General features: G+C 36.9%; 3 protein-coding genes across 4 annotated transcripts; 2 read left to right on the top strand and 1 right to left on the bottom strand.

The window, feature by feature from the left end:
* The first annotated feature begins 2266 nt into the window (after window positions 1-2266).
* Window positions 2267-2692, top strand: LOC107044666 (BLOC-1-related complex subunit 7). Its single transcript, XM_015266617.1, has 2 exons — window positions 2267-2404; window positions 2513-2692. Exons 1-2 carry the CDS (start codon window positions 2267-2269, stop codon window positions 2690-2692), a joined length of 318 nt encoding a protein of 105 aa, XP_015122103.1.
* A 1134-nt stretch (window positions 2693-3826) lies between these two features.
* On the bottom strand, window positions 3827-7413 carry LOC107044714 (uroporphyrinogen decarboxylase). 2 transcript variants are annotated; one of them, XM_015266712.2, is made up of 6 exons: window positions 6494-7413; window positions 6073-6427; window positions 5595-5753; window positions 5340-5501; window positions 4354-4491; window positions 3827-4275 (listed from the first exon to the last, which is right to left on the bottom strand). In XM_015266712.2, exons 2-6 carry the CDS (start codon window positions 6394-6396, stop codon window positions 3961-3963), a joined length of 1098 nt encoding a protein of 365 aa, XP_015122198.1. In that variant the 5' UTR covers window positions 6397-6427; window positions 6494-7413; the 3' UTR covers window positions 3827-3960. The 2 variants fall into 2 exon arrangements, with proteins under 2 accessions (XP_015122198.1, XP_015122199.1); XM_015266713.1 differs by having other exon boundaries at window positions 6073-6370; window positions 6494-7412.
* Window positions 7414-10550: 3137 nt separating this feature from the next.
* LOC107044713 (ATP-binding cassette sub-family G member 1) lies at window positions 10551-21977 on the top strand. The gene is made up of 7 exons (XM_015266711.2): window positions 10551-10743; window positions 14734-15112; window positions 17419-17536; window positions 17632-17827; window positions 18130-18277; window positions 19017-19906; window positions 21088-21977. Exons 2-7 carry the CDS (start codon window positions 14872-14874, stop codon window positions 21424-21426), a joined length of 1932 nt encoding a protein of 643 aa, XP_015122197.1. The 5' UTR covers window positions 10551-10743; window positions 14734-14871; the 3' UTR covers window positions 21427-21977.
* Window positions 21978-23406: the final 1429 nt, after the last annotated feature.

The following is a 23406-nucleotide window of genomic DNA, read 5'->3' as shown; positions in this document are numbered from 1 at the left end:
AAGAGTATCTGCAATATTCCTGTCCGCGAGGGGTTAACTAGCCCTGCCGTAAAACCTACACGCAGAAAAATGGTTTATTCGTGTGAAACAAACTTCATTCCAATCAAACAAATTATCTGATTCAAATAAAGTTAATTTAATTCGAGTGTACCATTTTCGTGGGATAGTTCTCTAGATTGAATGGAGAGTTTGTCCCGCCGAACAGGAGTTCTTGTGAGGTTAATAGAAATAGAATTGTTCTGGGTGAATGGTAAATTAGCCTCGTCGAAGAAAATAGTTCGTGGTCTTTCCAAGCCGCAAATCGTTGATTTCATCTGGCGTGTTCCATTCAACGTATGGCAATTTGCTTCAAACATGTTTGCTGATTTGATTCAAAATGTTTGAATCGATTATTGCTTATGTTGAAAGTTTTTTAATTAATTTGAACAATTGAAGTTGCCGTGATCAACATTTCTTTTTCTAGATTGAATTCGCAATTTCCCACCTGGATCATCGCACGAACCTTCAGAGGCATTTGGATTTTGGAAGCTTAATTTTGCAGGGAAGTAGAATTTCCCGTAAAGACCAAGTGAACTATTTCGAGTCTGACCATCTCTCTTTTTTTGTAATTTCCGTCTGGGTTTTAAAAGAGAGTTGGGTTAAAGGCCCCAGATAATTGAGATGTTATTTCAGTTATCCATTACCTGAAATCCATCTCCATTGCCTTTAACAGTCGCGTTGTTGTTGGGGCGACAACTTTTCAGGAGAGCGAGTATAGTGTTGCGTATTTGTTTTTCGCCTCTCGCACCTATTTCCATGTACAATCTTCTCTTTTTATTCCGCCATTCCATCTCGTATGTTTTCCCGCGCACGTGTACTGTCACTGTTTGTATTTATTTTTATTATTTCTTTCGCCCCAATCTTTTCAATAAACATTAATTAATTTCATAAGCTCTTTCATTTTACAATATTTTACGAAAATTATCATTGAATAAGCATCACAAGCGTGTTGGACTTATGAATTTGTCCTTTATGATCTGTTTTAACTAAATATTTCATAGACTTAAATATAAATAATGCAATCAGTGATTTTTTGAGTCAAACGTCGAATGCATGAGTGTTCTTCGGTAAATTTACTTGGGTCTGATGATCTCTTCACCAACTCCATTCCAGTGTTTCCATGCTGTCTCTATAGTACCGCCTCTGGCATTCGCACGGATCGCAGATGAATCGTGGGATAATCTCAGTTGTACACCTAGCCTATAGGAGAATAGGTTCGTTCATTTCGGGTTTATGGGGTCCTTCGGGTGCGTTTGGGCGCGGCCAATAAGGCCCAAAAGTCTATAGTGTACGCCCATTGTGCCCGTATTGATGGAGATTAGAGGAGTGTGTTGAATGTCGGTGTTCATCAATTTTATCTGGATGTAATGAACGAGTTTTCTTTGAGTAAAATTTAAAAATACCCAAACATTTAATACATCCCAGTTCTCCCTGGCCGCTGGATATTTTGAAATATTTCCGAATAAAAACTCAATTGTTATTGCAATTATAAAATTTCGGAATACGAAACGCATACTTTCATAATTACGGTACTGTATCGTATTGCATTAATTTCTGTAAAGTAATACATGGAGTTAATGAATACACGGGTGATCCTTACGTACAAAATTTTGTGTGAACATATGTCGTGAAATAATTCACTCGAAAAGAAAAAAGTCTGCATACGGTACTCAAACAAGTCTTATGGAGAGAAAAAAAATCGTTTATACATGGAGAATAAACATTCTTTGGAAAACTAGATCTATTTTTGGGCCAAAAATCACTACTTGCCAAAATCATTCGACATTAAATATCTATCACGTCTTCTCACTGAAAACAAGTGATATAAAAATCTAGAACAAAAACGATGTTTTGCTGTTTCATTTTTCACGTAGAAAAACGTGTTACATATTCAAAAAATCCCGCCTCTGGCGCTCGTCCCCCTCCAGCACCTCAGCGGAACTCGCCCCAGCTGTTCTCAACAGCTGATCATTGCCCTAAATAAAAAGTAGTTCAGTATCCTCGAATTCTAATTTTTTCGCACGCAATAGAATTGTCATTCATCAGTCCGAGTTTCCTCTTCAACAAAAACGTAAAAAACCTGAATAACTCTATTTTATTAGTTTATTTTGCTGTTATTCTTCCGGATAAAATTCATTTGCATGAATTACCATAAGTACAAACATTGTTCGACATTCGGTGAAGAATTCCCCATAAAATTGTTGTCGTGACCATAAACCCAAGAACAATGGCCTCAGCATCGAGTACCAGTGCTCGTAGTTTATTCGTGGAATCAAAGATTCGTTTGGCTGACAAAGTACAGGTGAATGTAAACAATATCGCATCATTAGCCAGGCAGATTCAACGTGGATCTAAGAGTTCTGAGGTGAGACAAACATGAAGAATTTTATTTACAATAACAACTGATAATATTCCCTCACCAATCGGTGAGTTCATCTGTAACTGAGCAAATACATTGATTGGATTTCTTTAGATTCTAATGCATTCGGCGAAGAATTTCGCCCAGCAGGAGTATGGCCTAGATAACGCTGAAAACAACCTCAATAAGCTCATGCTCATAACATCCCACTTGGAGTACCAGTTGAATGCGGTCGACAGAAGTTCAGCTAAACTGGAGGACGTCACTGAGCAAGTGAGGGCGATGCAGCGATAATCAATGAATAACTTCAAGGTATTTATCACGAATCATCTTGATATCAAATAAAAAGTGCAGTTCTGGCGTGCAATAAAGCATAACCAGACTAATTGATTTTTTATATTTCGATGAACATCGAGTTGCCTATAACAGTAATGAGAGGCTCGGGGGACAATGTTGAGACACAGTTTTTATTCAGAATTTCATTAGATCGAGAAAAAGACTCCTTGACAGCATCACGTGTTCTGGGACGTTGGAAGAATGATTGAGAAAATAATTTCGTCTGTTGAATGGCGAATTATCCGCATGAGTCATTTTGAGGAAAAATGTTGAGAGACAGTTTTTGTTCGAAATTTCGTCAGCTAGAAAACATATTCTCTGGCTTTTTTTTTGCTGGAATCACTTTATACTCAGACACCGATTTTTTACATCTCGGTGGATAGCGAGTCACATATCACTGTGATGAATGACTCTAAGGGAAAATGTTGAGCGACTGTTTTTATTTGAAATTTCATTAGCTAGAAAAAAGGACCCTTGACATCGCCTATCATCACTTGTCCCTGAGATGAATGATGGGTAACAAATGCTTCTCGGAAATGGAAGGAAAGATTAAAAAAAATAATTCGATTCTTCACATCTTGTTGAACGTTGAATTATCCGGATAATGAGTCATTTTGAGGAAAAATGTTGAGACAGCTTTTGTCTCAATATTCGTCAGCTAGAAAACATGCCCTCTAACATTTTTTTCTTTTAAAGTTCATGTAACGTTTTCTGCAACCGATTTATTCGGCTATAATTTAACTCTATTCATTGGTATTACTATAGCCATAACTACAGTTATAAAGAGTTGTACATAAGTATAATTATTCATAACTATAGTTAGCTATGTCTACGGAATTTCAAATTATTATTATTATTAAAGTTAAAAAACGAAAATATTCTAACCAACCGCTAACAAAAAAAGTCGTGTAAATGACATTCCATTTAAATTGAAAATTTACCAATGAATTTTAATAATTTCAATAATTTACCAATTACAACAACAGGAATACACAATGCATTTCATGCATTCATGAGGAATTAATGTATTTTTCCTAAAAACCTCGTTGAAAAAAAAAAAAAGAATGGGAAAAACCATTAAGACAATTCACCTATTGAATTTCATTGTTATCAACTATTTTATATTTTATTTATCAAAAACTCGATTATCCCCCAACAAAAACCGTTACAATGTCATCTATTCGTCGAATCAATAGTAAATTCTCATTTGTTCAGCTTTCATTCTCTCAAATGGAATGCACACCTCGTATGAACGCCTCAACCGAAGGAATAGGAGTGTCTGGAAGTATTCCATGCCCCAAATTAGCGATATAACGGGTTTTTCCGAACTTTTCACCAATCTCCCTCGCCCGTTTGTACACTTCATCCTCATTGGCATACATTGCACACGGATCCATGTTCCCTTGCACAGTGACATTGGGACCGAATCTCTGTCTAGCTTCAACAGCATCAACATTCCAATCCACCCCTATAACTTCGTAGCTCTGGTCTTTAGCCAGCAGCTCCAGGGAATTCATCGTTGCTCCCCTTGGGAACACAATCTGAAAGAAAAACAATTGTCGAAAGACATCTGCATCCGCCTTTCACCCAGATTCTTTCATTCCCAATTATTCTCTTACCATCGGCACTCTCGGAATCCTCAACTCGTCCAACTTCACCTTGACTCTCTCGCTAATTTGTTTGACAAAGGGGAAACAATATTTCCTGAATAATTCATCATTCAGGTAATCTGCATGACTTTCGAAGACTTGTAGAGCCTAAAAAAATCTTTCATCATTGAATACCTCTGAATGAGTAATCCTGCACTTCGAAAAAAATGTTCTTGAACGAATATTGTTTGAACCGGAGAATCTGAAGCTCTAAATGATCAAAATAGAAATTATTTAGTTAAACATACGACTGTTTAACTAAATAATCTGAGGAAAATCTGAAGCTCTAAATGACCAAAATAGAAATTATTTAGTCAAACATGAATAATTGCTCTGCTTTCAAGAATAAAATAATTGATATAAAATATTTGTCATAAAGGGAAGTATAGGATTGTTATGATATCATAATTGTTGTTCTATTCAAGAATTAATTCTGTGAGTATTTGATAGCCGAAATGAAAAACTGTACTGCCTTTTTGGCATAAAACAAACATTTTGTTCAACAAATTTTCGGCTAAAATTTTATGGAAAAATTAATGGAAACCTCAAATTTCAGTTCAATTATTTCATGAAGATTGAGAAAAATTGGGAAAATTCAAATACGATTGGGAATCCTCACCTTTTTGTTGCTCAAAAATGAGAAATTTCATTGAATTTTCAAGGAAATCTGACATTTCATGATCAATTCAACTATAAACCATCAACTATCCGTGAAATTTCAATTGTTTTTCAGCAATGTGTAGAATAACAAGTAATTAGTGCTAAAAATGAGACTTCTTACTAACACAGAAAATAACAATTATTTAAACCAACTAAATCTATTTTTACGACAATTTTTCACCTTAAGACAAGGTTTTTTCCTTTCGATAATTTTCGACTTCGGATTCTTCTCGTTCAAACAATATTTATTTGAGAACAAGTTTTCGTTTCTCTCAGTGTGAGTTGTAGTTGTTTACCTGAGCTCCAGCTTTCACCTGCATGACGAGATAATCAACCACAATGTCAGTTATCAACTGCAACAGTTCTATGGACTTCTCTGGATACCTATAGAGCCAGGATCTGGCCTGTGCCATTGTCGAACTGCCACCTCCTTGAATCATGTACCCCATCAGTGTCCACTAGAGTCATACGAAGAGTACTGAATACACAGACTCGTTAAAAACAATGACCCCAATTCAATTAGAAGTCTTCAGAAATATTTGATATCTTACAGGCGCCCCAGTGAATCCAATGAGAGGTACTTTTCCTTCCAAACTATGCCTCGTAAGGGTTATTGCCTCTCCGACATATCCAAGGTCTGTCTCAACGTCCGGCCGCTTCAACCTTGACATGTCAGATGGATTTGCCAGGGGCTCCGGGAGCACTGGACCCTGAGAAAATCATGTGATTCATTTCCACTCGAGATAACACGCATTGAAAGATCGTTCTAATTAATACTGTTCTCGTATTTAAAGAAGTTAAAAATTGAATAATTCAGTGAATTATGGATCTGAGAGAAAGTACAATGGAAAATCTAATTGAAAAAAAACAGAATGGAAAATAATCTTCAAATAGATACGAAAAAGTATTTGGAGAATTTCCCAAGTGTTTTGCTACTGTATTTTTTACGTTTCTCATGAGAAAAATTGAAGAATGAGAACTGAGAATTTTATACAAAAAATTGATTAAAACTATTGAAATATTAATTACCACTCCAGGTCGCATTTCCACAGTGAGTCCCATGGCCTGAGGTATGACGAGTATATCCGAAAAAATAATACTCGCATCCAATTCGAATCTCCTAATCGGTTGAAGTGTTACTTCACAGGCGTACTCAGGTGTCTGGCAAATTGTGAAAAAATCGTGCTTCGTTCGAAATTCTCTGAACTCGGGCAGATATCTCCCAGCTTGTCTCATTATCCACACGGGTATTTTATCGACATCTTCTCCCCTAGCTGCTCGCAGAAATCTGTCGTTTTTCAGAGCTGGAAAATTATGCTGAGCCATGCTGAAAATAGGTTTTTTTTCGACCATCAGTAGTTGTTCCTGTTTTTATCGCGATGTTCTAGAAACGAAAAAAATGTGTAAACTTGATCTAGACGTCTTCAGTTTATCTGAATGACTCTATTACCTGTGAATGATCAGTAATATCAATGAAGAGAGCTGTTGGAGATCCAATATTTTTTATTTTTCGTATAGCAGGAAGGTTAGAGGCTTTTGAAGCACTGAACCACACTGAAGGTGGACTCTGTGGACAGGCGCCACTGGAACTATTTTGACTCGGTTTTATCAGTCGATAAAACAGTGTCAATGCACCAGAGGCAAACGTGGACAATTCGAATTAGCTTCATTAACAGGGTCAGTTTATATCAATGTTTCGGTGGTGGGAATTTATGACAAACAGAATTAAATGGGTCACTTGTTTGTGGATGATACTACGAGATTAATTAAAAATGGAGGGGATTCTTTTTTATTTTCGTCATGCTGTAGGCCTCGATATTTGATTATTACAAAATTAAGTGATAATCTCAGGACGTGATGCGACATACGAAAATTATGAAAATAAGTAAATGCAATTAATGAAAATTGTTGAGTTTCAAGAGAATTTCTTAGAGCGAGAGCTAGGCTTTTCTGCTATATTCTCTCTGAATTATTGAGTTTTTCTATCCTTATACATTGTTGATCAAGGCAACAATAACTGTTTGAATCAAATAACTGATTCCACGAAATTTCCATTTTTTAAAGTGGAATATCGCAGAATCTATGTCCTACAAAATTTTCCAAAAAAATCACCGAATTCGGAATTTATTAATCTACCACGGATTCGTTTTTTAAGAACATCGGATGAACCGTTTTCTCGGAAGATAGAAAAATCGAGGTCGGGGGGACCTATAACCCCCATTTGGCCTATGCCTCGCCAGCTAGAAGCCCCCATTTCATTATTTATTATCTCCTAAACCGTTTTCTTCCTTGAATTTTTCTTATGAGAAAGATAAAAAATACAGTGGCAAAGGCACTTGGGAAATTTATACCCAAGAATTGATATGGAAAAATCAAAATCTTTTGACTTTTTCATATTTATTTGACAACTAGTGAGTTTTTATAGAATTTCTCAGATCAAACCCATAATTCACTGAATTATTCAATTTTTATTTTCAATATGAGAACAATATTAAGGTATATCCTAAGACAACAAAACCCAAAAGTTAGTCCCATGGATTTCCGCAAAAAAATTCTAAATGACTTAATGTAGTGCATTCTCATCGTCATGATTTATGTCTCGCGTGCTAGAAATCCGCATTTCATTATTCGTTATCCCCTAAACTGTGTAGTATACACATAATAATTATAATGTTTTGCAATAGCTAGGCAATATTACAAACATTATTCATGGAAAACATGGGGACAGCCGCACGAAAACCCTGTTTTCTACATATCTTAAATCATGAGACATTCTTCTCAATGATTCATTCCATTTGCGTTAGTTATTCCACATTATTCCCCTCGTAATCGCAATGACTAATTGTGTTGGATATAGTTGTGAAGCAATGTACGAAATGATCATCTCTATGACTAAACAGCTGGTGTTAATGGTCATTGATTTCACAATAGCATGCCTTGTTGTGCGTCTCTTGATTCTATTTGACCTCCGTTGGTGCCGGCAACCCGTCTCAATACATGATTTCGCGCTATCGAATATTATCAGCCAAGGTCGCCCTTGAAGTAGCAACAATGCACTCGATACATCGCGCAGCCCTGGCCCTGTCAATTGATCGTAAACAATGCAATTATTTTTCGATCATTCATTTTCAATCGATGTGCGCAGATCCAAGCGAATTATTTACCATCGATCGTCGTGAACTATGTATTCGTATTCGCGTTTCATTCGTGCATAAATTGTCTAGGTATACTCCCACGATTCTATCGTTGCATGAATTTTTTTTTGTTCAAAGAACTTGAGAAATCGTTTTGTGTAGTGATTTTATTACTCAAATTTTGAAACTCTAGAATTTATTCTTCATTTTGGGTCGTTGGGAAATATTTTATTAATCTGGAAAAATTAGAAAGTCTGGTTTTTTAGGAACTCAAAGTCTTTCCAAAAATTGACATTTTCGGAGATTGCGACTGTTTCTCTGGAATAGTTTATGGACAATTAATTTTTGTCATTCATAATCTTTCTTTACAGAATGTAAAAAATTTGTAAATATTCAAAACTTCACCGTAAATCGATTTCATATAAAAAAATGAGGCTCCCACAATTTTAAACCTTCTCCATCATTCATTCAAAAAAATAAAACAAAGATTTAAAAGAACAGTAGAATGAAATTTAAATAATATTGATTATCCATGAATTAGAAAAAAAAAATTTAATGCAATTCAATTAATGAATCTGTGATTAAAAGTTTCCAAATGTTTGTATTACATCTTTGCTATGTTCAAAAATCGTGATAAAATTTCGTAGCCACAGCCAATACAATCTGCATTATGTCACACTGCCGATGTTTTAATCGTCTATGACTCATTCTCTCTTAATTGTTTATCGACAGTAAGCAAAAGGCGTATCTAACGTCTGCCCACCCCCTCTCCCCATTTTTCTAATGCAATAACAAAAAAAACGTGAAAACCCGGATTTCGACCGTTAGGAAAACATTTACACTGGAGTTTGTTCGATGTTTATCGCATTTGGCATTTGCCCCACTCTGTCAATAGCTGCAGTGGAATCCCTCCTCGAAAATATTGATTACCCACGGCATTCTATTGACTCTTTCTTGTACTGTGCCGTGACAAAGCTGGTCGTCTAAACTTTTTCGTCTGGTTTGGTAAATAACTGGAGATTGAATGTCACTGATGAAAAACAATCCGCACGTGTGTTAAATCCCGTTCATCAAGATACCCCTGAATTCATAAAATTGTGAAGCAGACAGTCTCGAGATATTCAAAGCGAGTTATTCCCTTGAGCCAAAACGCTGATAACTTTTTATTCAATTCTGATAAATCCTCAATACTTCTTTCCTAAAAAAACACTATACAATAATTTTATCATTTGTCAATACCGTAAGGAAGCTTCGAGAACGGGTGGGTCTTGCAATAACGAAGATTGCATTGCAGGAAAACAGAGTGGAAACTAGAAAATGAAATTATTTAGTCTTCGGTTTTGCTTAATTTCACGTTCGAAAGAAGCTTAGATTTTTGCGCCCACTAATTGCCCGAAATAAAATCAGTAGAGAGATGACTGGTTCTAATGAATTATTCTCATAATCGATTTTCTTAAAAGAAAAAGAATAATTCGTTATAAATTTTTCTACAGACATTCTCGAGTACAAGTTTTTAAAAAATGTTTCTCATTGAAAATATTCAAGAAAGAAAATCTAAAAATTTCGCGTCCAATAATTCTTCAAAAAAAACGAAATTAACAATACAATAATTTTATCATTCATCAATTTCAAAAGGAAGCATCGCGAAACCGATGGGCACTACGACAAAACCCAATGGAAATTAGAAAACGCGTGGATGTAATTGAATATGCAACGAGAGGCACAAATTACCGAGTCTTCAGTTTTACTCAATTTCACGCTTTAACGAATCCCTGAAAAAACCCATTTCAGCCGCACATTTAACGACGCTTTTGCATCGAATCGCGGCCAAACAATGATAAACCGCGATAAGAGATCAGATAAACGATGCCTGAATGATCCAGTGATCCAGTTGAATTCTCCAGGCGAACGTAAACGAGAGAAATAAAAATTATCAACTACAGCAATTAACATCGCGCCGCAAACATTCGCCAGGTGCGTGCACTGTGTTTTAGGGTAACGTACACACGCGAGGCGAATGACAGTGTAACCTCTGGTGTGTGACCCATCACCTTCACTTCCTCTGCACTAGGCATTCGTTTCTTCTCTGCACACAACTCTTTCGCTGTCCCCTTCCAATGCCCAGTATTTTCGCCACTGGAAGGGATTGTCATTTACTTGACATTCTACTGTGAGCAATTCGTCTGGGGCTAGTTTGTCCCGTGCTCTTGATAGAAAAAAAAAATACGACTAGACTACTTGTTGCAATGATTCGGAGTATTGCTCGTATGAGTTGTCGGCGAATTGAACAAGAGGGGCGGCTCATGAGGCGCACAATCGTCGAATCGTTGTTTCCTGGCGTAGAGGAGTGAGCGCAACTGCCAACAGTTGTTTCAGTTCGTTTCAGTCCACATTCAGACACGCCACCGCACGGTTCAACGTCAACGTCGTCTTCATGACGTACGTTAGTGTGTCACATATTACAATTCGTTGTCAATTGGTCTATTGAGACTTTTCGACAGTCCTGTAGAGTTTCTAGTTCATTTGTGATTTTTTTATCCAAATGTGGAGGACGGTTCATGCATGAGTACGTATTTTTTTTATTTTATCCATGTTTTATTCTATTTTTTGAGCTTTTTGTCGTTTTTTTGGGTACCGTAGGGTGATGATAATTGAGGGGCAATTGCCGTAATTTTAGGTTTCAATTGTTTCGCTGAGCTCGGAGGGGTGATTTATTTTGAGTTGTGATTAACAGCTCTCGGGGGCGTATAATTTTGGAACTCAACAATGACGACACCCGAGCTTTTTGCAGGATTTTAGAGATTGATGGGGCAAAAAATTATCGGTCTACCTTTGGCGAATGTTAATTCATCACTCAATCATCTATCAAGTTTTTTCAATATACTGTGGCTATACGTCATGCCGCGATAATTTTATCGGCAAAAGCGTTGGTTTAAAATTCAGAGAATTTCAGATAAAAGAAATATATGTGAATAGCTGAAATAGAGTTTTCTCATCCCCTTCGGTGGTGTCACGTTCTATATTTAATGCACTTTCCGGCCAGCGTAATGCCTTGGTAATTTAGTTTCGGAGTTGGTAATGACACTGGATTGTAATCGGAAATATGATTAATTATGATTGAATGTAATTAGGGGGGGACTTTGATGTTTGGGAGTTTCTCAGCGTACTGGGCCATTATTGAGTAATGAATGGGTTACTGATGTTATAATATGTACTTAGATAAGGTTCAAGGTTGCTGACTGCTCCTATCGAGTCATTTAATCTCTTTCCTGTTTACTACCCACCTACAATCTAAACACCGACAATGCACACTGTCCCGGGCGAATCGATATACTTCACTTATTTACTCCCAATAATTTACGATTACACTTTTTTGCTTTCTTTCGTGGTTAATACCACAACAAGAGCTGACTTTCACGATAGAAAGCGCCGATGGGTTGGTTGACCTCATCGCGTTTTATCCTCGTTTCGTGATGCTCATCCATCTTAAACGTTATTCGACCTCAAGAAAAAAAGAACGATGACCGGGTTTTGTGGACATACTGCACCGTGCATTACGCATCAAATGACCCGATCCAACGTGACGATAAATTTTTTTTTCATCTAGTTGACAACTCACGGGCGAATTGAGATGAGGAGAAAAAACTCGATTTCAGGAGGAACAGTAAAATCAAAAGTATGTCATAGAAATGGTGAATAAAAAAATTGAAAGTGTGCCCGTAGAATCCGGTTCTTTCGACCGGTTTTTTTTCTTTTGTTCGTCTTGACAGAAAGACCATTGAATTAGAATAAAAAATGTCATAGAAATATTTTCATCCCAGTTTAATGGAAAACTAGATTGACTGGGGATTATCGCTTTTAAGTCGGAGGATCAATGAAGAACGGATGGCATACTTGAACTTAGAGGGGTGAATGTGTGTTGCACTTTTGCACCTGACCATCGTCACTATTTTCTTCTGCTGCAAAAAGAGGAGAAGGTTTGCGTTGTAAATATTCCATAAGAATATTCACCGGTGGAACGTCAATGCAGGCGCACTGTTTTTCCTAGTTTCTTGCATATCTTCGCGCTGCATCCAATTGACGTATTTTTTGATAAAAAATTATTATTCAATTGCAAAAAATTGATCTCGATATATTTGATAAAAGTTGAGTTCTCCGACTTCCTTATTTATTTCTGCAATTCACATTATTATATTCTTCCTCTATTTGTCCTGTTGTTTCTTGATTGCAAAGGGAACGCGTTTTTTTCTCTTTTCTTGATATCTTCACGGTGAATCTGATTGACACTTTTTTGCATAAAAAATCATTATCTAATTGTAAAGAAGGGATCTCGATCTATTTGATAAAAATTGAGTTTTCCCCGCTTCTTCATTTACTTATTCAATTCAAACGATTATATCCTTTCCCCGTTCTGTTCTGCTGATTGTCGATTATAAAGGAAGGAAAAAATTTATTGGCTAATGTTGAGCGCGTTCATAATTGTATAGTACGGGTGCGGTAGCGATTGTACGTGTGTTCTAGAAAAACGTCATTATAAAATTGTTAACGCAATGAATTTTTGCGCAAGTGGTAAAATAGTGGTAAATCGAACCTTTCGAAGATGCCGAGAGCATTGGAGTGTGAATTTTTTTATGCACGGAAAAACGGAAACACTCACCGGTACTTTGTCACGAACGTACTCGTCTCATTCTGTTTTTATCACCCGGAAGATAAAACATAACAGAGTCCACGGTTGACGAACCTCCAGATTTGTTGAGCATTTTATCACGTTTTGTTTTCAAAACTAGAATTTGACCACAGAGTGAGTGGATTGAGCAATGCTTGTACCCTCAATTTTTTGTCAGAATGATGAGAATGATCAATTTCATCGAAATATTGTATTTCACTATCACTGAGACATTGAAGACTAGTTATTTGAGTTGTGGGAAATCAGCTCAATGTTGAATGCAAATAGAATTCAACTCCTACTTGGTTTTTTAATACTCGTTCCTTTCTGAGAAGAACACGGAATAATAGATCGATAGATCTCATTCTGTACTTACCAACTTGTTAAAGAACCTCTAGGTTTGTTCATCATTTTATTATGTTTTGCTTTTAAAACTGGAACTTGACTACAGAATAATCAGATTGAGCAATCCCTGTGTCCTCAATTTTTCATGGGAATGCTGAATATAATCAATTTCTTCTCGCCATCGTATTTCACTATCACCGAGTCATTAAAGGCTAGTTATTTCTCAATAGTTCGTTGAATCGGTTCGCGCATCGTCAGGATAAAATGCGGGTGACGCCTGGTGAGATGTTACCGTTTTGCATACAATGCGTGATGGTCAGGAAATCCCAAGTGATGTTGAAAAAATGGATGGAAACATTCACAACAGTAAACGAATTGTGAGAAATGAGCTCAATGTTGGGTGCAAAAAGAATTCAACTCCTGCATGGTTGTTTTATACTCGCTCTATCCCGAGAAGAACGAGGAAAAACAAATTATGAGCTTAGGATGGATCTATAGATGGATATTTTTACCTAATGCAGTTCTCGTACATCTGCGGGTGTCTATCAAAGACGTACATTGAAGTTCATTATTCTCATTTTCATGGTTGCGCAAGAACGGCAAATGACAGGTGAGCGGAGGCTAATACAGCCCCGCTATAATCGTTAGGGTATGATATTATTGACCCACACTGACTACAAGACTCATTTGCAATAAAACGATCATTTTTATTCTTTTTACTGGGCGTAACTGACCTTAAAAGAGAAATTGTGCGTTTGAAAAATTACAGATGAATGTGTTTGCAGGAGTTCGACAGAAAGATCAGAGCAGTCATTAGACAATTCCATTAAATTGTTCGATAATATTTTTTAAGTCATAAAAAATTTAATTGTCTATCGACTTTTCTCGATCAAATATCTGCCAAAAAATGCAAAAAGAGACTGCAAAATTTCAAATGAGAATCATCAAGAAACGAATGGTGTTTTCTAATGCTGCGAATACATGCAAATTTATTTCATCTGGAAAACGGAGAAAGTAACGATGCAAATAGGGTTGACACGAAAAGCTATCGGACACAAGGGCAACGGGCACGGCGTAATGAACGGAAAAAATTCGATAACTCTTTCAATTTTCACGCCCCTTCCCAGAAAAGTCATGAATCAGTGGTATACTGCGATCGCTGTAAAACCCACGGAGATACCTAGTACGTTATATTGATAGTGAGCACTTGGACTTTGATATCGTAAAAAAATACCAACATTTTTAGCAACTCATGTTATTGAGTCATTTGTCAACTGCCAACTCAGTGTCAATTGTTTTCCAAATGTTCGTCCGTGACCCTCTGTTATCCTTATTTATTGCATTGCATTGGAAACAACAGGAGCACGTGTTTACGTTTTGCTTCATGGAAGTTTTACGAAAAATAACGTAAACTCGACAATGATAAATTTTCTGTGCGTAAAATCGGATTGTCAATTTACTGAATGGAAGTTTTACTGACAACTTTACTTGACACATCTGCAACTGCACTGATGATTAATAGGTCTGCATTTCTTTTGTTATCAGGAAAACATGCTGTTACATACGTTGGACTTTGAGTGATGAGACTAATTGTTGGCGACAGCAAGATATAACCCAAGTTATCAATTAAATAGAAAAAAAAAATTGAAATTCAAAATTAACTGAATAAATACTTGACGTGAGATGACGAGTGGTCCTCATCAGTCCTCACATGCGAGCCCCTCGCGATCCAGTCTGAGCTGCTGTCAAGGAGGAGATGACAGTAGCAGTTCAAATGATGTTAGCGAAATGCCAGAGTTAACGGGCAACAACAACTACGTTGTTACCAAGAACCACACATTTCCAAAACGTCCTGAAGTTGATCTCACATTTAAAAATGTTAAATATAGTGTTAAAACGTGGAATCTACGAAAATTGCAGCGAGGTAAGAGCTATTGGAATACTTTAATCAACTATTCAAAATCACACGATAAATTTAGGAGACATTTACGAGAAATTTATAACTTTACGAGATTTATGATTGTACGTCAATTATCCGTGACATGAAAATTTTTTATTTAAAACCGTAAACACTTGCAGACATGGAAAATTATTGATAATTGCTCGTTCGCATCATCATGAAAATTGGATAATCAATTGCAACATTTACTCGCTCGATTCAACATTTTGCATGATTAAAGCCGCGTGAAAAAATTGCTTGAACAAGTAATATGTTATTATCTATTTTTTTTCTCATTCTGTTAATGACATACGAACCATGTTTTTCTTGGCTCGTGCGCACGCACAATTTAATTGAGTATCGAAGTTTGGGCTAAAGTATCGTGACATATCCGTTCACTTATATATAATTCTCATTGTATTATTCATGTCGGACGGCGAAGGAAATGACGGGTTGAATAAATACGTCACGGGCCTGTAATACAGTAAAATGGTTACTTCACGTGTGGAAAAATTTAATAGAAATAACTAACGCTCTGGCTAGAAGACAGTATCTGCTGATTTTGACTTCTACAGAAATTCTTGGGAGTAAACTTCTGCGTTGCATAATTTCTAGTAAAATTTATCGAAGAATGCACTGTTTTTTACGGAAATTTTCATTCACGTGCAGTACCGAGAATGGAAAAAAAACCATCATTAATATTGTTTAAAGAAAATGCGCTTCTTTCCCCCATCATTTTTCACGGTAATTTTGCATCAGTGAGACAATTAATGATGCAGGGATGCATAAATTGACGCTCTTGAATGGAACGACGAGTCTCTTTTAAAAATTCGCCGGGTGCCTACCTGACCAAGCACACGTGTCCGGGGGAACGATTCTTTTTCTTCTTCAACCTTGTCACGTAGGCACCGTCGTCGATTATTACCTCCTTGGCCAAACATGTTTTAACCCTTCTACCCAGCACGAATCTCTCCATCCTGAGCCCCAGTATTTCACTTTTTTCTTAATTCTTGTTTTACCCGGCTTTCCTTGTTGCAGTGATAAGAATTGAAATGAATGAGTCAAAGAAATTGTATTTTAATGGCCACATTTGTTCTTCGTAATATGTATATTCCATATTCAGTCAAGTGTTACAAAATAATGAATCACTGTGACAAAGCACGTAATCACGGTTCGTTTTTAATAATAGTTCGTTTTTTGATAGATCATTAAGAGAACAATCATGATGATGAAAATTAACGACGTGGTAAGTTGAGGAGTTCGTGTCAGGTTGAGAGATGAAATGATGCAATGAAATGTCAACACGGACGGAAGATGATGCAGTAATAACTTCACGATTAGTGTCAAATGTCGTTGTTGATTTTTGCTTACAAAATATGCCACTCATCTGTGGCCCTATATTTCTCTTTTTTTGAATTCTTGTTTTACTCGGCTTTTCTTGATGCAGTGATAAGAATTGAAATGAATGAGTCAAAGAAATGGTATTTTAATGGCCACACTTGTTCTTCGTGATGTGTATATTCCATATTCAGTCAAATGTTACTAAATAATGAGGCACTGTGACACAGCACGTAATCACAGAATAGTTCGTTTTTTGATCGATCATTAAGAGAACAATCATGATGATGAAAATTAAAGACGTGGTAAGTTGAAGAGTTCGTGTCAATTTGAGAGATAAAATGATGCAGTGAAATGTGAACACAAAAGAGGGACGGAAGATAAATCACTAATAGTGCTACGATTAGTGTCAAATATCGTCGTGGATCATTTTTTATTACAAAATATTTCACTCATCTCGTCTGCGGAGGCCCCAGCGCGGATCTCTCTTCATCCTGAGCCCCCGGATTTCACGTTTTTCTTAATTCTTATTTTACTTCACTTTTCTTGAGGCAACGATAAGAATTGAAATGAATGGGTCAAGGAAATTGTATTTTAATGCCCACATTTGTTCTTTGCGAAATATATATTCCATGTCACAACGCGTAATCACGAATAGTTCGTTCATTGATAAATCACTAAGAGAACAGTCGTGTTGGTTAAAATTAACGATTTGTCGGGTTGAAGAGTTCGTGTCGAGTTGAGATGTAAAATGATGCAATGAAATGTCAACACTAGTGTCAAAAATCGTAATTGGTAACTTTTTATTACAAAATATTCCACTCATCTCACCAGCGCAAGCCTCGAGGAAGGGCTACAAGACTTTAACATTTTAAAATTTCCACTCAAGGACATTTTTTAACCAAGCCATGAAAAAACATGAGATGATAATAATAATCTGTTAATTATTCCAGAATCCAAGGAGATTCTTCACGGTGTCAGTGGGCAATTTCGAGCTGGTGAACTGACAGCAATAATGGGTCCCTCGGGGGCTGGCAAATCAACACTCCTTAATGTTCTCGCTGGCTTTACGTAAGTAACTGGTCATTAATGTTGCACCAGCATCTATTTCCTAGGAGTTAATGACTTTTATAACTTTTATGGTTCAACCTTGGTCTTGAAATTAGTGTTCAAGGTGCATCGGGTGAAATTTTTGTCAATGGAAAACGCCGTACACCGTACAGCGAACGATGGAAAAGAACATCAACTTATATACAACAGGACTCATTACCACGTACTAAATTGACTGTTGGTGAGGCCATGACACTTGCTGCTAATCTAAAGCTTGGATATACGATTAGCTCCACATTTAAACATTCGCAGGTAATCAATCAGCAAACGACAGCATAATTCAGTCATTAATCACGAGAATCCACTTAATGCATTGCAAAAAAAACATTCGAATATTTCGCATAAAAATCTCGAAATTCATTCCGATGAAAACGAAAAAGTGAAAGGGAGAGTGACCCAACTGCTCTGCATAACATTTGAATACCAGCTGAATTCGAATAGTTCAGGCAATTGTGTTCAGTTCTGTGCGTGGGATTCGAAATTAAAAAACTTATGTATAACGCCAATTTGGGAATTTAAGGGTCTGTTGTGTTAATCGTCGTACTTCTCTTCAGGTGCTAGACTTGTTAGAGATGCTAGGACTCAACCACTGTTACGACACTCTTTGCGGACGTCTCTCTGGTGGCCAGAAGAAACGCCTGGATGTTGCATTCGAACTCCTCAGCAATCCCTCAGTATTATTTCTCGACGAGCCGACCACAGGTAAACCTCCACAAGCCTCAACCTCACGTGCGAAAAAAAATCGTTGAAAAACCTTGTGAATTCGCTAGAGAAGTCTACTGCACTTTCTATTAGTATCGAAAAGGCTTTTGCAAATTTAGAGGAGAAGCTGTTTAATAATATTCGTCAACGATTATCTTATCTTGATAATTTCTGTTCTAATATTTCTTTTCCTTCTATAATTCTCCAAAAACATGAAATATTATTTCATTGGAAATCCATTACATATTTTGATTGTCAATTGGCGTTTACCCCCCTGTATCAATGCGTAATTCTAAATGCCCAGCTCTTTATTGAAAAAATGAATAGAATTTTATTTTTCTATGCGACTTACTCTGTTGAGATATTTTCTATTGAAATTTCTCGGCTCAAATTTTCCAAGTTTTTTAGTTCAAGTTTTTTTTATGAAGAGAAGGAAAGGTGCGGGAAAAAAGCCTCGAAAATTCATGTCGAGTGAGTAGAATTCTTCAATAGAATCTTCCACAAACTAATAAATTTTCCAATTGAACTTCACTAGGAATCGAATAGAACTCAGTCGAATGCGCTGGGATTTTCCAAGAAATATTTTCATTGGCGCTGCATTTTCATAATCCCTAGAATGTACTTTTTGCCCCCAAATGTGTCTGTGACTCTGACTGAAGCCAAAAAAAACTCATCATCAGAATGACAAGAACCGGCGAGAACAAGTGAACAAAAAACGATGAATCCTTAATGATTGCAGGTCTCGACTCGGCATCGTGTAGCTCGTGTATTGCGTTGCTCCAGAGATTGGCCAGAATTGAGAAGCGTACAGTGGTCTGTACGATACATCAACCAAGTGCCCTGTTATTCGAAATGTTCGATTCACTTTATGCACTGGCTGGTGGTCACTGCATATACCGCGGTCCAATTTCATCATTCTTACCACACCTGATGTCGATAGGTGTCTCATGTCCCTCGTACCACAATCCAGCGGATTTTTTGATTGAAGTTGCAATTGGAGATTACGGAGTTACCGTTGACAAACTCGCAATGGCAGCTGAAGACATGTGGCATGACAATCAGGGAATTACAGTTGAGAAAATTGAGAGCAAGGGAAAGACAATTGAAGTGTCTGTCACTGAGGAGCCACCACCACCAGCTGGATTTCTCGCCCAGTGTTACTTACTTTATAAGAGACAACTACTCAGTATGAGACGAGATTCATCGCTAATGATAGTTCGACTCCTCTGTCATCTGATGATTGGAATAATCTTTGGGTATTTGTACAGAGGCAGTGGCTATCGTGCTAACAGTGTTCTTGCCAATTATGTTTATCTTTATGGATCACTTTTGCTCATTGTTTACACTGGTAAAATGGCTGTCACACTGGCATTTCCCATGGAAATGCAGATATTGACTAGGGAGCATTTCAACAGATGGTACAAATTGGCACCCTATTACATTAGTTTACTGCTGGTTGAGATACCATTTCAAGCTGCATGCGCCGCGACGTATTTGATCGTCAGCTATTGGCTCACTGGACAACCGGTGGAGACACAGCGTATTCTCTGTTTTATGGTTGTCAGCATTGCTGCCAGCTTGTGCGCACAGGCGTGGGGATTCTTCATTGGGGCTACGACACCTGTCAAGGTGAGATTGCAACTGTTGGGAGACTACCCAGTTTTAAAAGTCGCGGGCTAAAATACCCAGGAAAATATTCCTGAAAGGATCGAGAATAGATTTTTAATATTTTGAGGGTTATTTTCGAGGAATATCTTCGAATCTAAGGGAGATAACGAAATTTTCGTAAAGACCTTTTTAATGGAGCACATTGAGGGACACAAAAAAGGTCCTGACGAAAATTTCGTTATCCCCTTAGATTCCGAGATATTCAATGAAAACTGGTCAGTAAAAATTTACTTGAACCGTTTCACCTCTTCGCTACTGAATTAGTTTGAATTATGTTCAAGGGAAAGTCTCAAATGATTTAGAGAGTACGGGGAACAAGGTCAATGGTGATGTCGGTAGTATCTGTTATTACAAATAGCAAATAGGCATAATGCTGCACGATTTTGAGAACCCATGGAATTTTCATACAATCGGATTTTCATAAATTTGAATGGATTAATTTAGAACTCGACGAATATTGAATTTTTAAAGTCGATTCAGTGATAATGAGAAGATTGAAGGGCATGAAGATATATGAAGGTCAACAGTAGATGGAGGATTTCATAACAAGGGAATCTAATATAAATTTTTATAAAGTCGATTTTTTTTAGTTTTAATGGATTCATTTTTTATAAATCGACCAATATTGATCAATCAACCGCAAGACAGCGTGATTCACTAATGGAGCACAAACCTCTATAACATCAATTTTGGTATCAAAAAATCCAACTAAAGCGTGACATTACAACAGGTCTGGAAAAGCCATTAGACTGAAAAAAATTGATTCATTAATAATGAGAGAATTAGACCCTTTGAGGCAATATAGAGGTCAACAGCAAACGCACGATTTCATAACAATCACTGGAGCTCAATACAACTCTTATAAAATCGTATCCTCATTCATTTGAATGAATTAATGTCCTAAATAATGAAAAAAAAACTGAGAGTATTAAGAAGTGCAATATTTGTCATCGTAATTTTCACAAGATCGTATGTTCATTAAGTCAAATGCGTCAATTTATCAAATGAAGAAATTCCCAATGAAAGAACGTAAATTAGAAAAGTTGAGAAAATCAAAGAGAAATAAAAATAACATCTGAAGTAACATCAGTTCATAAATATTTAGCGTGAAAATTAATCTACGGATTCGTAATTGATTACAGATTGCTGTTTTCGCTGGTCCAGTGATAGCAGTTCTCTTCTCGGTCTTCGGCTTCTGCATTCGTTACATGGACACCCCAGTATTCTTTCGTTGGATATTCCACATATCCTACTTCAGAGCAGGGTTCCACAGTCTTCTCTACACGATCTACGGATTCGAGAGGAATGATCTCTTCTGCGATGACATTTACTGTCACTACAAAAAGCCCTGGAAGTTCCTCAACGAGATGGAGATCAATGAGACAAATGTCATAAATAATCTCGTGCTAATTGTTGGCATGGGTGTACTGATGCATCTGTTAACAGCAAGTGCACTCTGGTGTAAACTGAACAGAAGATAAACTAGATGAATTGCTTTTACGGTTACTGCAAGACAGTATTCCAAGGTGGGCCCACCCATGAGCTGTGAAAAGTCATTCGAAAAAATCTCTCGCCAAAAAATTAGCGCATCTTGCCGAGCCAGCTTCGTCATTCGACCGACGATTGGGTATTTTTATCCGAAAAAATTGATAAATCGATATTTCGTCGGGTGGGCCATGACTTGAGTCTCAGAGCTTTATAAACTACTTATGATCTTGTTAGTTATTACGATCGTATCATCGTTGTGACAGGGTCGATACATGTTACACTACATTATCTTCCGGCGTGGAAGCTTCATAAATCAATGACAATTATGTTTTATCTCTAAGAAAGACAGTGTAACACGAAAAAGAATAGTGTTAATGATGGACCTAGTCGAGAAAGTAACTTAATTAGTATTTAATGTTAATACTTAATGCATCCAGTGTTTAGGTTGTAAGATCTTTTTGGTTTATAAATAAATCGAACTCATTGAAGATTGGTGTGTTGTTCATTCATGAGAATAAATTGACTTTGGGTGCGTGACCACTCATTTACTCTTTTTTATTTCTTTTATTTGGCGGCGTTTGACATATTCAACCCCTTTGAAACTTCTAAATTAGTAAATATAGATGGTCAAATTGATCTGGGGGTTTATACCTGTGGAACACCGTTAATTAATGTATTAAATTATTTTTGCCACTCAGTTTGTGAAGCCTCGTTTCGCTAAAAAGCCACTCACAAACGTTGGGATAAAAAATATACTTCGTCACTGTGTCCATAAAAAATTTTCTGGCGAATATGCATGCAGAAGACTATTTTACACTTTTCATTGATTTTCTCAAATTTTCATGATTGATTGAATTGATTGAATGAGATTGTTTAATGAGGAAATTTCCGAAATTTTTAATTAAAACCTTCGCATTTTGAGCCCTTGCAAAGGGGTTCTCGCTTTCATTTTCCCTCCGCTCTGAATGAACCCCTTGTTGCTCCCCTTACGAATGCGCAGTCGCCCTAGACACGCGTCTGCCAGGGGTGAAAATCTCCCCCAAAACACTGATTTTACCATAAAAATAAATAAATAAATAAATGTCATAATTTCATGAGAAAATTGATTGAAAATGTGATTTTTCAGAGACGAGATTACCTAAATTTTAATAAAAACGTCACTCTTTCAAAATTAGTTTGGTTCAACGCGGCAATTTCAAACGAAATTTTCCAACCGTAACACGACGATTCCGTAATTGAAGTCTTGCAAAGGAGTTCTCACATTTATTCTCCCTCCAGTTCTCACCCCTTGTTGCTCGGCCTACGAATGCGCAGTCGTGCTGCCCTAACGGTTAGAGCCTAACCCACCCCCGATCCTCAAGTGATAGAAAAACATTATGATTCTACCATTAAAATAAATAAATAAAAAATTGTTCAACTGCACAAACTATTCACAAACTAATTTAACGCACCTAAACTATCTAATTTCCCCCATTTTCACTTAATAATTGAGCCCAATTTCACACCTTTTATTGACTTCTTCATAATTTTACGGAAAAATTGATTAAACATGTGATTTTTCAATGGCGAGATCACCTAAAATTTGAATAAAAATGTGAATTTGTCAAAATTAGTCTGGTTTATCTGGCTTAGTCTGGTTTATTAGTCTGAATATGACGTAGAAGTGCTCAAGCATGCCTCAAAAAGTTATTAAAAAAATTTTTTTCTAGTCAACTTAAGCGAAATTAAAATGTTCGCAGTGCAACCGATTGCAAAGGGGTTCCCACCCTGATTTTCCCTCCATCCTACCGAACCCCTTGTTGCTCATCCTCCGAATGCGCAGTCGCGCTGCCCCAACCCACCCCCGATCCGCGACAAGAGGAGACGCGTCCACCACAGGGTGAGAATCTCCCCCAAAAATTGTGCTCTTACCCCTAAAAAAATAACCAAATAAAAAATTGCCCAACATAGAATTAACTCCACGCCCCAGTCAC

The sequence above is a fragment of the Diachasma alloeum genome, unplaced genomic scaffold (genome assembly GCF_001412515.2).
Source record: "Diachasma alloeum isolate Michigan unplaced genomic scaffold, Dall2.0 Dall_scaffold_00782, whole genome shotgun sequence".
Taxonomy (NCBI): Eukaryota; Metazoa; Arthropoda; class Insecta; order Hymenoptera; family Braconidae; genus Diachasma; species Diachasma alloeum.
Note: the sequence above shows the minus strand (reverse complement) of the source record. Positions and strands in the feature narration are given on the sequence as shown.

Excerpts from the sequence above, each read along its gene's own strand:
- LOC107044714 (XM_015266712.2), bottom strand. The coding sequence starts at position 6,396 with ATGGTCGAAAAAAAACCTATTTTCAGCATGGCTCAGCATAATTTTCCA. Across the intron at positions 5,502-5,594 it reads TTGGATTCACTGGGGCGCCT|TGGACACTGATGGGGTACAT; the intron begins GTAAGATATCAA and ends GTATGACTCTAG. Across the intron at positions 4,492-5,339 it reads AGGTGAAAGCTGGAGCTCAG|GCTCTACAAGTCTTCGAAAG; the intron begins GTAAACAACTAC and ends AGATTTTTTTAG.
- LOC107044666 (XM_015266617.1), top strand. The coding sequence starts at position 2,267 with ATGGCCTCAGCATCGAGTACCAGTGCTCGTAGTTTATTCGTGGAATCA. Across the intron at positions 2,405-2,512 it reads GTGGATCTAAGAGTTCTGAG|ATTCTAATGCATTCGGCGAA; the intron begins GTGAGACAAACA and ends GGATTTCTTTAG.
- LOC107044713 (XM_015266711.2), top strand. The coding sequence starts at position 14,872 with ATGACGAGTGGTCCTCATCAGTCCTCACATGCGAGCCCCTCGCGATCC. Across the intron at positions 18,278-19,016 it reads TCTCGACGAGCCGACCACAG|GTCTCGACTCGGCATCGTGT; the intron begins GTAAACCTCCAC and ends TAATGATTGCAG. Across the intron at positions 19,907-21,087 it reads GGGCTACGACACCTGTCAAG|ATTGCTGTTTTCGCTGGTCC; the intron begins GTGAGATTGCAA and ends AATTGATTACAG.